Source organism: Electrona antarctica (genome assembly GCF_951216825.1).
Source record: "Electrona antarctica genome assembly, chromosome: 15".
Classification (NCBI taxonomy): Eukaryota; Metazoa; Chordata; class Actinopteri; order Myctophiformes; family Myctophidae; genus Electrona; species Electrona antarctica.
Genome location: NC_136796.1, coordinates 41,538,789 through 41,555,479, shown reverse-complemented (window position 1 = coordinate 41,555,479; position 16,691 = coordinate 41,538,789). Strand labels below are relative to the sequence as shown.

Sequence of the window (16,691 nt, the reverse complement as noted above, 5' to 3'; positions counted from 1 at the left end):
TAAGGTTATTGTAGCAGTCAATTTATATTGGGGGTCGGGAGGGGGCGGGGCGGGGGTCCCGAGACATTGCCAAAGCATTTCCGGGTGTCCCCGGCCAAAAACGTTGAGAACCCCTGGTCTAGTTGTAGAAGCGGAGGATGTCGGGATGTCTGAGATGGGACTGAATCTCGATCTCCCTTCATGCATGAAGTCCAGCCATGACATAACTAATGGACACAATTAACGTAGTCACCAAAAGCAGGGACGAGCGAGTGTTTTCGATGAGTCTTAACCCATTTAGACCTGAAGACGATTTCTAAAAAAGATTCTTCTAAATCCTAACAGTTTTCTGAAAACCTTATGTTTCTGTGTCAGTGGTGCGCAACCTTTTTCATGTCAAGGACCCCCAGAATGATCTGTATTTGGCCGCCGACCCCCATCTGAAAATATGTTGTTCCAGGGACCCCCCAGAAGCAAATATACGAGTTAAAACGATGCTATATATATATATATATATATATATATATATATATATAGCTTGTAGATCTGCTATTTTTGAGTAGCTAAAGCATAACGTAATGCTTAAAAGGTTCCCGCCCAAAATGGGTTAATGTGAAGCTTGAAGTTGAATGAGCTTATATGGGGGGGAGGGGGGTCATATTCAAGCAACTGAAACTGTCTGGGGTAGATGTAATGCATGTGAAAATAACCCAATAGATGTTTTAAAAGTAAAATTCCTATTATAATGGAGGTTACAGACCTGTTTCAGGTAAACCCAAAAGCTGGTCTGAAGGTCATCTTGTCTCTCAATGGCTCGATGTCTGCTGGGTTGTAATGGGTTGATATAGGGCTGCGCAATGCATCGATATGATGCGAGGCTAGATATCTGGGATTTTGGATATTGTAATATGGCATGTGTTGTCGTTTCCATATATTTTAATCACTTAAGCCCTATTTTATGCTTTCAGAAAGTATAGAAGAAAGAGTTGACATAATCATTACAATATGATATTAGTGACTGTCACAATATCGAGGTATTTGGTCTAAATTCTAAAACATTAGTGAGTCGATATAGCCCAGGGCCTTAGGTTGAGGTGAGGATCCGTTCAGTTCAATGGCTCACTGCCGCCCCCTGCTGTACAGAGTCGAATATCACAAGTTTAACTGGTTCTCTTACAGAAGTGATTCTCAAAGTGTGGTCTGGGGACCCCCAGGGGTCCTTGAGGGGAGTTCCAGGGGGTTCCCAGCAAAATGTGTTAATATAGCATCACAATCAGCTTAAGCACTTTAACCCTGTTTTGTACTTTGGATATCCAAAAATTAGCCTATTTACAAGATCACATGCATCACATCGCAACACGTGAGCTTGTAGATCAGCTATTCTTGAACATCTGTGGGGGGGGGGGGGGGGGGGATGAAATAATTTAATTTCTTTCTTTTTTTTAAACACAGATCTCTTCTGGTAGTTAGGAAAAGTTAGCTTAAGTTGTGGCAAATCTGCAAAATAAATGCTTACCACTAGCTTTCTTCACATATGTGTTCATAAAGGTGTCTACTATCACAGAAAAATGTGTTCCAACCCAACTCCCTTGGGAAACTTTGTGACAGCTGCTGAAAGTTGGTACCATTATCAACCAATATAAGGCAAATAATTCCAAATTTCATTATACTTTAAGTAGCATGTGACATGTCAAACTAGGGGGTTTTCATGATGCTGAATCCATTCCAAGCATGAGTTTTGCACGACAATACTCCTTGGGCTAAATTTGGCCCACCCAAATGTGCTGACCTCATCACATTTGTGATGACGGCTATGGGCATTTTTAGGCAAAGGAGTGTTTTTTTGTGCAAAACTAATGCTTGCAATGGATTCAGCATCATGAAAACCCCCTAGTTTGACATGTCACATGCTACTTAAAGTATGATGAAATTTGGAATTCTTTGCCTTATATTGGTTGATAATGGTACCCCAACCTTCAGCAGCTGTCACAAAGTTTCCCAAGGGAGTTGGGTTGGAACAAATCTGTGAAGAAAGCTAGTGGTAAGCATTTTTTTTTGCAGATTTGCCACAACTTAAGCTAACTTTACCTAACTATGGGGATAGCAGGTACAAAATCTTTTCCGATAGTGGTCCACTCCATGGCCAAATACGTCAAATGTGGGGGTCCTAAGGTCCTTGACAGCAAAATGTTTGAGAAACACTGCTGTAACTGCAGGGCCAGTTGAATCGACACTCAAATGAATCACTGATACCAATACAAATGTCCTTCATGAAACAAAATCCTCTAATTGGCCTTTATTTACTGTGTTACGTAGATCTAAGTTGTTCATCCAGGCTGCTTCCTCACTGGGTGGTAACACGCTGTGTAATTACACATTAAGGACACTAATATTATCAATAAAAAAATACATGTAATAACCATGTATTAATTGATTTCTGTGTAAATAAAAATGTTGAATTAAAAGGTTTCTGGAAAACTTTGTTCAGGTTATCTTTTGATTTATCGTTATGAACCATTCTTCCCTTGTCTCCCCTTCTCTCCAATTTTATAGTTTTACATATTTCATTCATTTTGTTATCTCCACCAGGCCGAAGGCATGGGGAGAGAGTATGTTTTGCACTCTGTCCGTGTGTGTGACCAGCACCGTTGGGCCCCATCCATGCCAAACTGTGCACACAGTCACACACACACTCCCTGGATTCCAACGACAAACCTCTGACCCACATATTCCACGAAGGCCTGTTATAGCGCCACCATGAGGCCGATTTTGGCAAAACACATTTTCCATAGATTTCACCCTTGCTGGAATACTTTGAATGCACAAAACGTGTGCACACTCCCTACAGCCCAAGTAAAAACATCTGGCCTGCATTTTTCTGAATAATTCTGCCTTTTCGAGTGCCACCATTTATGTGCAACACTTAGTCCTTCATATTTTATCCAAATATCAATCCTGGTGGAGACCTGTGCCCCGAGGGGCACTTTTTCTAGTTACATGCGCAAGCAGAGCGTGCAAGTATTTGTTGATGTTGATGGTGACAAAATTAAGTGACTTAATTAAGATATGTCTCAATGTCGGGTTATAACCCGATGGTGACGTAATTAGGATCTTTTTCAGTGTCGGGTGAATTAAAGGTAAGGTCTGTATGTATACATGTATGTAATCTGAAACCTATCTTTATTACATCACCATCAAAAGCCACTTACTTATAACCCAGCATTGATACATATCTTTTAAAATGTAATTACGTCACCATCAACTTCTAGTATATATACCTCCGAGCATACGCATAAAGCCAGCCGACCACAGTATAGTACTTACAACTTACATACATGTATACATACGTTACCTGTTACGGTGTTACCCAACCAATATTTGAAACATATCGTAATTACGTCACCATTGACAGCCTGTTATAACCCGACTTTAGTATTTAAAATGTTTTACAGAGGAGGCTGAGATTTGAAAGTTCGTAGCGGTCGACAGTAATTGCGAGCTCTGCTTGCGCACTAGTAGGCCAGCCATTTATGGCCTACTTGTGTGCAACGCGCAAGTAGGCACTCGACAGAGTGCAGTTCTAGTTTAGTTTAGTTTGCATCTTTTGAAAAGTTTGTTTTTGTGTTCATTTTTATACCAAAGAATATCACCTGTGTACCTATTAATAGACACAAACATTTCAGATATGGCTGGAACCTTGCCCAGATTTGTGGTCATACCACGTCATCGATACGTCATAGATGACTGAAGTACAGTTCTCTATATCCACATTCATAGAGGTTGCAAGTTATTGAGAGTTTTCCTTCGGACCTCCTCGCAACCTGACTGCAGCGTCTGCATCAACATGGGAGAAATCACAAAAGAGGAGAGGAGTGCAGAGTGCAAGGAGGTCTTTGCACTGTATGACAGAGACAGCGATAGCAAAATCAGCACCAAAGAGCTCGCTGCTGTGATGCGTGCCGTGGGCCAGAACCCCACAGAGAAGGAACTGCGCGACATCATCAAGGACATGGACCCGGGGAACACGGGAATGATAGGTCTGAAGACGTTCACGGGCATGATGCAGGGGAGGATTAAGGTGGTGGACGTGGAACAGATCAGAGAAGCATTCCGTGTCTTTGACAGGGAAGGGAACGGATACATCAGTGCTGTAGAGCTGCGCCGTTTGTTGACAACCCTGGGAGACAAGCTGACACACGAGGAGGTCGACGAGATGTACAAAGAAAGTGACATCGACGGTGACGGACAGGTCAACTATGAGGATTTAGTGCTGATGATGACTCGTGGTCTGCCCACGAAGCCTCCTCCTGTTGATGAAACGTCTCCTGATCAACCTCCTCGGCCTGCCTAACCTTTAGGCAGAGTCGTGAGATTACCTGGGCTGGGGATACTATTTGGTTACTGTCAATTACCTCTGATGTGATTCACCATTATCTTTGTTATGAAATGGGTATGGATGGACTCTGCCATCCACTCGAGTTAGTACAATAGTGCTTGGTGTGAAGTAGGCCAGGAATTTCATTGTTTTAGGGGCAAGGCTACTTGACCTTTGGTGTAGTCACTTTTTGGGGGCACAAAGACCAAATGCCATGGCAGCGAATAAAACACAGATTTTATTAATTGAATTAATCAGCAAATAATTAGATTTTCATTATTTATTTCAGAATCCCAACAACTCAACAAGACACTGGTCTCTGAAAACCAGAAGCAAAGGAGAAATCAACTGACACACTGGGGCAGTGCGGACAGTGCATCAAATGTGGCCTTATAGAGTAAATCAATAAGGCCGAATCGAGGGGGAAAGGAAACCATAACCGTCATGGTCTCCATGGGAGGACTGACCCTTTGTCCTGTGCAAAGATGGGTAGGTACAGATGTATTTACAAAGACTTGCACAGAGCTGACATCATGTCTGCTGTCACAGTACTGACATCAACTTGGCAACTGTTGCGCAACACAGCCACGATAGAGATATAGATAGGCGTTTATTGCTGCCACAAGTTAATGTAGTCGCTAAGGCAATGAAGAAGTCATACAAAAGAGAAACAAACTAGAAAAAGTGCCCTTCCGGGCACAGGTCTCCACCAGGAGGATAGGAGTGTGTGTGATGTTTGGCAAAATGTTTAGGAGGATTTTTTTTCCTTCATTTTGTTGAGGAAATGCAGAGCCAGATCACTCATAGCATCTCTGAGGATAGAATTCTGGATGAGCAGGACATGTGCAGCATTTTGTACAAAACGGGCCACTCCTGAAAACTTTGGAAGGCAATCTTAGCCAATCAGTGTACAATCTGAGAAATCCAACAGACTCGTCTTGATCACATGACTACAGAGATCATGTGTACCGATTTGAGGCATTTTGTTCCAAAAATGTGTTTTGCAAAAATCAACCTGTTGGTGGCGCTATAACAGGCCAATGTGAAAAGGGTGGGATATATTCCTCAGCCTAGTAAGAAAATGTGTGAAAGATTTCACGTAAATTGCATGCTGCGTTCATGATTTGAGGCTATTGTTCAAAACGGGGCAATCTTGCAAACTGTGAAAGCCAATTATAGCCAATTAGGATGGAATATGAAATATCAGACAGATCCGACTTGAGCACATGACCATAGAGATACTGTGTAACGATTTGTGAGATTTTTGGACAGAATCTGGAGGAGTAATATCAAAAAATGTGTTTTACAAAAGTCGGCCTCCTGGTGGCGCTATAAAAGGCAGATGCGGAAAATGCAGGTAAAAGGTTTGTCCTTGGCCTCTAGGGAGTGTGCATGCAACATTTCACGCAGATCGGTGCAGTTTTAGGTACAAAATGTGAAAAGCTGCCTCATGGTGGCGCTATAACAGGCCGTTCTGGAAAATGTGGGGCAGAGGTTCATCGTTGGCATCCAGGGAGTGTGTGTGCAAAGTTTGGCATCGCCCGGGTTAACGGTGCCGGAGATTAGCTGTTCACAGACGGACGGAAGGACGGAAGGAAGGAAGGACGGAAGGACGGACACACGGACGGAGTGCAAAACATACTCTCTCCCCATGCCTTCGGCCTGGTGGAGACAATTACACCCGTGTGAAGTGAGGGGCGTTCTTATCATCACACATCATCATGGCGTAAAATAAGAAACTATGCCTATTTGCTCAGACACTGATGTGAAACTCTCCATTCATTGTCAATGGGAATGTAATGTTTGTTTAAGACGAAGTTTGTGGGGGTGGTCATGTTTTTAATTCGCTGCCATATGACGTAATTTCCGAAAGCCAGACGTAGGGGCTAGCGGCAAGAAACCACTGAACTTAATGTGGAAACAGATGATTTGGGAACCTGCAAAGGTGAAAGAACCTTGGGGTTTTCTTTTTTCCCATGAGACCTGGTTGGTGTTATCATCAGGACAATTATTTTAGCACTTAACTATAATGTACCTTTCAACAAAACAGAACATTATAAACATAATTATGTATAAGCACTCACAAATGTTTTTTCTTTTACCGTGGTGAGAACCGGGACAATTTGGTATAGTGAATGTTGAAAACCAGGACAGTGTTTGACTTTTAGAGCTATTTGTCAGGACACCCAGTTCATACAAAGACCGCCCGCCGAACTGGCACATTTTGTCATTTTATCACTGATATGGCCTTTTTTCTTCCTTTGCACTGGCAGAACTGCTGGCTGAGAAAGAATAGGCACTTCATAGCAACTGGTAAAAAGGTTGGTAGGCTAATCAAAGTTCTTTTTTAGGAGAATCAAGATGTAAATGGTGCATTTATTTAGCGCCTTTATCCAAGGCGCTTTACATAGATTGTGCATTACATTCACCCATTCACACACACATTCATACACCGATGGCGGCGGAAACCATGCAAGGCACCAACCAGCACATCAGGAGCAATTAGGGGTTCAGTGTCTTGCTCAAGGTCACTTCGACATTAACTCTGGGGGAGCCCGAGTTCGAACTGGCAACCTTGCGGTTACCATCCAGCCACTCTACCCCTGAGGTGAGATGTGATTGGTTTGTTTTTGCCTTCCACCTGCCCCCATCAGGAAGTGTAAATGATTGCTCCAAAAGGCCTGTTCCCATAGCCTGTTCCCCATGCCTTGATGCCTGTTCCCAAGAGGTAGGTACAGAGCACCAACGTCTGACGTCAATATCGGTAAAAGTACACGGTTTCATGTACTTTCTATTTGCATTGTAATCCCCATAGGGGGATTTTAGATCGCCTCATAAGAACTGTGTTTGAAAAGTAAACATGTCATCCCGGCTGTTTCACTTATATGGATATGAAGAATCTAGAATCAACTGACGGAGAGAAAATGCTATGTTACTGCTACTGAATTAGTTACATTTTCGCTAGAAACAGACTGTATCATAGCCCTGAAACATGATGATTATCATGACATGTGAACCACCATGGCACCTCCCTAATGCAGAGACAGCTTGTTTGGACCACTGCTTATATGAAACGATTTTAAGATGACCCCATGTTATTCTCATAGCCATAGGGGTTATTCTCCATAGATAATTTACTTCCGTGAACCCCTTTGAGCGAGTGACATCAGGACTTTGGCGCTGGTTAGGTTTGAGTTAGGGGGTGTGGCCATTGAAGCAAACTCTAATTTGGAAACAGAAAGAGGTGAATAACTTGTAGCTGTAGGTAAATTATATTAATTTGGTGAAATCTCAGTGGACTAGAAAATCCAATCTTTATATGTTCTTGAAAGTGTATATTGTGCCAACTTGGATCTGTACTTGAAGGTTTTTAAAAGGTCATTATTGGGGCCAGAATAGAGAGGCTAACACGCATGCAGTGTAGACTAGACTAGAGTATCAGCACATCGTTTTCTAAATTAACTCCATAATTTGAGTAGCCTGACACCTGAATTTTCATTTAGTTTCACTTGAATCGCCCCGAGAAAAAGTTTTTACTTGCGCAAGCAGAGCGTGCAAGTACTGCGATCGGCTGTGTATGTATGTCGGTGTTGTCCACCGGCCAATGGGTATGTATGTCGGTGTTGTCCACCGGCCAATAAGGGACCACCATTCTTGGTGACGTAACTAAGTGTACGTTTGGTCAGGGCTGAGGGAAGTAGGGGTGCTGGGGGGGCTGTAGCACCCCCTCCCCCCAGGCACAGCCCCCCCTCGAACAGGAGGGGAAGAAAAAAAAAGAGATAGGCCAGGCCTAATAAATATGCTGTATCACAGTATTGGCACCTTATCCTGGTTAATTGCCTGTGTCAGTTCGTTCATATAACTTGCGTGTGGAGAGGGAAAGTAAAGGCCACGTTTGCGCGCGAAAATGCGCAAAAATGCGCGTGCATGATGCACGTGCACGCGCATTTTTGCGGCGCGCGCTACGCGCGCGCACCCCCTACTAGACGCTCAGCCCCTGCGAGTGTCAAGTACTTCCCGCGGGCCTGCGTTTGGTGATTGGCTGGGTATGTACAGTATGTCAGGGTAAGAATGGTGGTCCCTTATTGGCTATTGATGGTGACGTAACTACGGTACTTTTCAAGGTTGGTATAAGGTCAATAATGGGTCTGAAGGATTTAGAACAGCAGTTGTAATGGACATAAGTTAGTAGCAGTACTTGCGCGCTCTGCTTGAGCACAAGTAGGCCATACGTGGCCTACGGCACGTATGGCTCGAGTTGGCATCTCGAGAGTGCATTTCTAGTTTGAATGGCCCTGGCTATCGATTACAGCCGATTCACCCGTTATCACTGTATTAAATATACAAAATCAACCGTTATCAGGACGTTGGAATACGGCCAATATGGCCATACTGGCATACTAGACATTGTGGTGTTTGGCTGTATTCCCCCGGACTGCACATGCAGGGTGCGGTGCAGACATACCGGTAGCCTGGTCAAGGACTCCCCCTGCTGAACGTGTCTCCAACTTTATTGTGGGGGCATGGAAACTAGGGGCTACTAATATACTATTCTCTGCCTATCGGGACGTAACTCGGACGGCGCTGAGTCGGGTCTGGTGGCCTTCGCAACGCTCGGCTAGCGCCTCGCTCGGCGGTGCCTCACGTGGCTCAAGGCCACCAGACGCGGCACGCCTCCGCCATTGACATCAGTGACACAAAAAGCAAATGCTCCCATAGTTTCTCTTCTGGATTTCCCAATATGTTGATTATCACATACTGGGGGTATTTCTAAGGTGCTGATTACGAACATTTCCTTGATTATCGGGTGATAACGGTTGAATGGGGTGATCGATTCAGGGGCTGGAGCCAGGCTATCATTTCAAAGTAGTCGCATCTGAAATCAAGCCCAAGGGGACTTGTCATTGACAGATGCATAACATATTTTGGCTAGATGAAGACCATACAATTCCATCACGTTTGTGAACAAGAGGATGCAACCGTTATTTACCTGGGGCTCACAAAGACTGAAAGACTATTTGTGGGGCCTATTCAATTAAACTGGAATATTTCTGTAATCACTTTCAACTCGACATCCCTATTTTGTGGGATAATAATAGGGCTTAAATGGTTATGGTTTCAACATGCCAGTTGCAATAGTTATATTGTTGTATTAAGGTACTACTTCCCAACAGATATTAGTGTGTAAACATACAGTTATCAGAGTCAGCAGAATCTTCTTTCTTTTTTTAAAACCAACCTTTATTGAAAGGGTGCTTTTTTAACTCATCATAGAACTTAAACTAAAATGTGTTTTTTCAGTTTAACAAAAGAAGTTTCCATGCTGTCAATAATAAATAAACACGTGTGAGTGAGGGGCACTCTTATCATCATACATCACATTCCGTGCTTAGCCAATCAATTCATCACGAAGGTCATCTGCGCCCAATCACTTTTGGCGTCTTCACTTTTCTGCCCTCACTTATCTTAAATATGTACTTTGCTCAGTCAAATCATTGCTATGGGGTGATCAGCCAATCAATGTTTGTGTTCACAGACCCACAAAAAAAAAAAAAGGTAAAACAACAAGTTGCTTCACCACTCCATTTGTTCAAACAAAGACAAAAATGCACAACCTGTGGTCACTTATAGCAAGTCTCAACCAATCGTCCATCATGGCATAAAAGATGGTTTATGGGAAAATAGTCAAGTCATTAATGTTAAAGGAGCACTTCACCCATTTTCAACCCATCTTCATGTAAAGATAGCACTATATCTGTTCTACTGAGCCCCCCTCACTCTGTGTCTCATTGGTGGTCTGTGACCAGTTCAGAAATATGCCTACCAATGACAAATCAATGATGGAAAGTAGTCTCTCTTGCATTAAAGAAATAGCTTCCAAACCTGCCTACCGATGATGTCATTGTTAGATGGAGTGCCATGATTTTTGTATCTTTGCCAGTTTTTCCATGTGTTTATGAGGTGACAGCACTTCAAAAAATCTTCCTCCTTATATAATAATACATGATGATCATGTTTTAGGGTGGGGAGAAAAAAAATCACGGCACTCCATCTTTAAGCAGATTTCTGAACTGTCCACAGCCATCCACTGAGACAGTCTGTAGACAGAAATGGTGCCATCTTATGATGGGCATTACTAAGGACCACTTACATGAAGTTAGGTTGAAAATTGGTGCAGTGGTCCTTGAATACTGAGTCTGACTGATGTCTGACATACATCCTAGTTTCTATTCATTTATTTTATTTTTTCAAACATGCCGTTTTTGAGAGCCCCCCTCCCAAATATAGGCCTGATTTATGTTTTTTCATGTGTGCCTTCATATTTCCACCTTGAGTAAAACTTCGGCCACAAATTAAACAAGTAAAAGGTTTCTCTCCTGTATGAATCATCATGTGTTTCTTCAAATTCACATTTACATTGAAGCTTTTGCCACAAGCTTCGCAAGTGAAAGGCTTTTCTCCAGTATGAATTCGCAAGTGATTTTTCAGCTTTGCACTTTCATTGAAGCCTTTGCTACAAATTTCACAATTGAATGTTTTTTCCTCTTTATGACCTCCCATATGTAATTTCAGGTGTGCTTTTGTACCAAACTGCTTGCCACAAATTGCACAAATAAATGGTCTTTCCCCCGTATGAGTCCTAATGTGTGCCTTCAAGTTTGAATTTTTACCAAAGGTTTTGCCACAAACTGTGCACTGTGGTTTCGGTTTGCACTGTGATTTTGGTGTTTTTATTTTAATCTTTTCGTGAGTCTTACTGTGATCCTTAAGATGATCATCTCGAGAAAACTTTTTAGAACAAACTGTACAACTAAAGGGTTTCTCACCCGAATGGGTTCTCATGTGCCTCATCAGATTTCTAGGGCGATTGCCACATATTTTTTTGCCACATAATTCACATTTAAAGGGTTCCCTCTTTGTATGTGCTGATGATTCCAAGTCCTGGGATGGATTGTTTTTCAAAGACGTTTTGTTTCCTTTAATTTTTTTCTTTGTTTTTTGTGTTTTCGTGTGTTCAGTTGAAGTGCTGGCTAGGTCCTGGGATGGATTGTTGCTCAAACACATTTTTTTCCTTTTCATTTTGTTCTTTGTTTTTGGTGGTTCCCAGGAGGACTCTTCCGCTTCATCACAGTCTTCAGTGTCAGATTCAGAACCACTACTGGATTGTGATACTCCCCAGGACTTTACATAGGCTTGTGTTTTTGTGTGTTCAGTTGAGGGGCTGGCTCGAGGCTCTGTCTCTCCGTTTTCAAACTTTTCATCATTATCATTTTCGCTTTTTGCTGCTAGTGAGTTCAACGTTGACTCAGCGGCCTCCTCAGGTCTTAGACATTCCTCCTCCTGTTCCTCTTTAATCTGTAGAGGTTCTAGTTTCACCTGGACCAGACTAGAGTTCCTCTCCTGATGTTCGGAAACCTCTTTACACACAGGAAGGGTGGGGAATTCTAGGCAGAGAAGAAAACGAGACAAACTGTGAAATTAGAGGCTTAACATTATCATTGCATTTATTATCTTTTTAATATTTTCCAAAATTGCGAAAATGGGACATCTACTAGTACTAAGCATAGTACAGAGACTCCAGACAGAACTATATTTGAAAAATATTCGCCAGGGCTGTAGAATATTCAAATGTAACTTTCATCAGTTTCTGGAATAAGCTGGCAAAGAGACAAGCTGGTGAAGAGAATTGATACATTAATAAATCAAATATATTTTGATAAAATATTTATCAACTCCAGGTTGATAAATATTCTCATTTAGAGTTCCTACATCGCATTTCTGATCTGACTGATATGTCAGCATCATAGTGTCGGGGGGCCTTGTCAGAGTATCCATCTGTTTGTCCCTTTTGTGTCCATATACACAGTATAGAGATCTCCGTCTGTCTACCTGTATCCCTGTATTTTTGACTAATCAAGTGTTCAATAAAAAATAAGGCCTTCTAAGTGCCTTCACTCATAGTTGCAGTCTCAGTAGATGAGAGTATACTATACAAAGATGCATTTCAGATTCGTGTAGCCTACAGTATAGCAATGTGACACTGATAAAAGCAACCAGTCATACATACTGCAGAGAAAAGCAGTGGTTTGTGGATACAATATGTAAATCTTGAATAATTATCTCCACCAGGTGAAGCAGGGCGGAGGTTATGTTTTCTTCAACAGTGTGTGTGTCCGCCCGCAGCTATAGTCCAGCTGCTTAGCTCCAATATATAAAGGAATCGTTCAGTTTGTGATAAAAGCATGAAATCTGGTACACATATAGCCAAGGGCATCCCAAACATAATTGGATGTGGAGGCATCCTGAATTTTCAACATGGCACCCATGGCAGCCATTTTTCAAAATGCCACCATTGACATCCTATTATAAGGCAATATTTTCTAAATTTACTTATGCTTTAAGTAGCATGTGACATATCAAACTAGGGGGTTTTCATGATGCTGAATCTATTCCAAGCATTAGTTTTGCATAAAAACACTCATTGGGCTAAATTTGGCGATAGCAACTTGCCCAACTGTGCTGATGTCAGCACATTTGGGCAAGTTGCTATGGCCAAATTTAGCCCAATTTGGCCAATTAGCCCAAACTAATGCTTGGAATGGATTTAGCATCATGAAAACCCCCTAGTTTGATATGTCACATGCTACTTAAAGCATAAGGAAATTTAGAAAATATTGCCTTATAATAGGATGTCAATGGTGGCATTTTGAAAAATGGCTGCCATGGGTGCCATGTTGAAAATTCAGGATGCCTCCACATCCAATTATGTTTGGGATGCCCTTGGCTATATGTGTACCAGATTTCATGCTTTTATCACAAACTGAACGATTCCTTTATATATTGGAGCTAAGCAGCCATTTCGAATTTGACCTCTCCCGGGCCTCAGAGGTCAAATCAGACTTGACTCCACATCTGAAAATACACATCATGGTATCATCTAACTATGGTAAAAGTTTCATGCTTTTTTGAAAAAGTGCAAAAATTTTTGGTAATCCGCTGTACTATACAAACTATTATACCAATCAGCATCAGACAGATTTCATGTGCATAGTGCCAGCATACCAAGGTGACCTTAGCTTAGTCCACCAGAGGTCCATACAAATTATAAGGCCACCTGTTTTTTTCCCTCTATACCAAATCTAGGAAATTTGCTAGCTCAACCGAGTCAAAACAAAATGTAATGCCTATAATTCCAAGTGCTTGTCAGGGTGGCTTGATTATTGATCCTGCCGCAAAAGAACAAGGAGGCACAGCCTTTGCGCTTAGAGGCAAGCTGTCTTGAGTGCCAGCCAGGCAGGCAGGCAGGCACCGCTGAACACAAGCGCGATGTGTTTTTAACAGAATAGTGTCGTTTTACTTCGTATTTTAATGCGAGGCCCTACACAAGCGATCCGTTTTACATAACAGTAGAGTTGTTCAGCCATTAACGCGAATGGAAACGCCAAAGTGATTTCTTGATTTCCTCGTACGAGAAGCATTGGTTGGAACTTGGAAGTTCAAGTGACATTACACAAGCAGACGTTTTTTTTTTTTTTTAATGTTTTTTTTGCGGCATTAGGCTTAGCCTTTATTTTATATATATTTTTTATGGAGGGACAGACAGTAGGCTGACAGGAAATGGGGAGAAAGATGGGGAGAAGACATGCAGTGAAGGCCGTCGGGATCGGGAGTCGAACCCGCAGCACACTGCCAGACTGGATTACCAGCCAAGGTGCCTGGACCACTGAGCCATGGCCCAGGCCACAAGCTTCCGTTTTTATGTGTATTAGTTTTAATAGTTATATGAGTTCGTATTTTAACGCGATTTAACTCTTGGAATATTTCAATAACATGCTAAGGTAGCCTATCTCATATGTTTATTCAGAAATTGAGCCACGGACCACCATTTGATGAAATGTAGCCTCTCAGACGCCAAACGTACAATTTTGTCCACAATTCCATGCTGGATTGATGTGGTACCATAATGGGGAGAGACAAACATTGATCGATAATGAGTGAAAGATCTATATAAGGGTCCATTTGGTTACCAACTCTCCATCATTTAGCTGGGGACCACCTGAAACCCAATGACCACTGGTTGAAAACCAACCAATGGTATAGATGGATGGATAGAATAAAACAATCTTTGTAATTAATTAACGTGCTTAGGTATACTTCATATTTTCATGGATGGATGGATGGATAGATCATAGACATATTTCGGCTCTGGAGCGGATGTGCTCAAGGGAGGGAAAAGAATTCCCGAGATTCCTTGCGAAGCCCCGCGGAAGCATGAGCGTGCGTCACAGAGCGCATGTTCGGGTCTGATAAGTCCCGGAAAAGATGCGCTGCGATTGGCCAGTAGGCACTTGAATGGCAGCGTGACGTAGCATGCCTTCCACTGTTCCGGCGTACTTCCTCCCCCACTAGTGTAAATTCTTCCGCCCTCCCTTCGACCCACATCGCTCCAATGAACTGCAGCGGCCAATGAGGCATCTATTTTTGAGTGGTGTAAACCACTCCTACAACTGGCTTTTTGAGTGGTGTAAACCACTCCTACAACTGGCTTTGTTAGTTTATGTGTTCGTACCAAAAAATGAGCATGGTTGCTATGGTCACCCAGTTCACACGGGTGTGATTTCATTACGTCAGACATTACGTCAGACCACAGTTGATCAGTCTATATAAGACCTTACACCACTCAGTTCACACAGGTGTGATTTTTTTTTTTTATATCTATGGGATAGATAACATGCTAAAGTAGATAGATAGATAGATAGATAGATAGATAGATAGATAGATAGATAGATAGATCATAGGATCTGGGTAATCTTTTTTGCAGCCATTTGTTATTCAATGTAATGCCAATGCATAGAGGTGGGTCACTAATGGCCTTGGGTCAATCATCGTCATGCCAATGTGCCTACTAGAAATCACTTTGGCGTTTCCATTCGCGTTAATGCCTGAACAACTCTACGGTTATGTTAAAAACAGATCGCTTGTGTAATGTCATTCATACGAGGGCCTCGCGTTAAAATACGAAGTAAAACAACGCTATTCTGTTTAAAAAAACGCATCACGCTTGTGTTCTTAACAGCGGTGTCTGCCTGCCTGCCTGTCACTCAAGACAGCCGTGGGCCTGCCTCTAGGCGCAAAGGCAGCGCCTCCTTGTTCTTTTGCGGCAGGATCCATAATCAAGCGTCAGGGTAGGGGGGTCCCCCACTTCAAACGTGGATTTCTTTTGGGGGGGGGGGGGGGGGGGGTCACGGCCTGAAAGGTTTGGCAACCCTTGGACTACAGTAGCGTGGCACTGACACATGCCTGTTAAGGATGAGTGCTGTACTTTTAAACATCAAACGTTATTGTTGGCCGATACAGATTGCATATTTAGACATTAGTGTAGGTCGGCTGACACTGTACAAGTCTCAGTAGATAGTTGCTGTCTGGAAGAAACCACCCAACTATGTTTTTGATTATTTATTTTGCATAAATCAATGCTATTGAACATCCTTGGCTTTATGTCTCTGTGTTGGTTGGATCCTCAAAATCCACCCGTTTAGAAATCTTCTTCCCCCCATAAATCAGTGCTATTGAATTGAACACCCTTTATCTATCTGTGTGTTGGTTGAACAATATTGAAGTATTAGAGAGTGCTTCGACAAAAACCTCCGAACTCCACTTGAGCTGGAGGATGTGTTTTTCTTTTTCTGAAAAGTAAGATAGTTTCTTCCAGACAGCAGAGATATGTGTAGCCTATTCATTATTCACTGTTCAGTCTGTATCCATTCATGCCGCAGGCGACATATTCATATTCAATCAATCAAACGAACAAAACACATTGTGATGTGAATGAATTATGAATGCACTGCTGCAGCCTGCAGGTACAATTGTGTGCGTGTCTTTAAGACCAGACCCATGTATTGATCAGCACAGACGTCATCACAAAATAAATTGACCAGGGATTAATTAAGCAACAATCGCAACGCACCTGTCAGCCCCTTCCAAATGGAAGTTTTATATTCAGTCCTGCAATCATTCTCGCCCAGAGAAGTCGCCCTGACAGAATGTCGTCCAATCCATGTGCAACACTGCAGCTCGTGGCTACATTTTACTGAACACACGTTTATTTTCTGCCACAACTTTCAAATGGAAACTAGAGGACAATATTTGACTCCAATTCTTGGAATTCATGTTTTTATTGGGTGAGTACACGCCGTGCGTACACATTTATGCATGTGTTGCTAATCGCGTAATACGGATGGTATTGGCATTGCGCCGGTCTATGGCTGTGCATTTGAGAATACAAATACATGAAAAAATTTATGTAAATATCACAGACATTCTAGTCTAGGGCTAT

At 42.3% G+C, this 16,691-nt stretch overlaps 1 protein-coding gene across 1 annotated transcript; it reads left to right on the top strand.

Moving 5' to 3' along the window:
* Nucleotides 1-3,823: 3,823 nt before the first annotated feature.
* LOC306938093 (neo-calmodulin-like) lies at nt 3,824-4,330 on the top strand (the record flags this gene model as incomplete). The annotated part of the gene is made up of 1 exon (XM_079522108.1): nt 3,824-4,330. The coding sequence occupies one exon, from the start codon at nt 3,824-3,826 to the stop codon at nt 4,328-4,330; it is 507 nt and encodes a 168-aa protein (XP_079378234.1).
* Between the last annotated feature and the right edge of the window lie 12,361 nt (nt 4,331-16,691).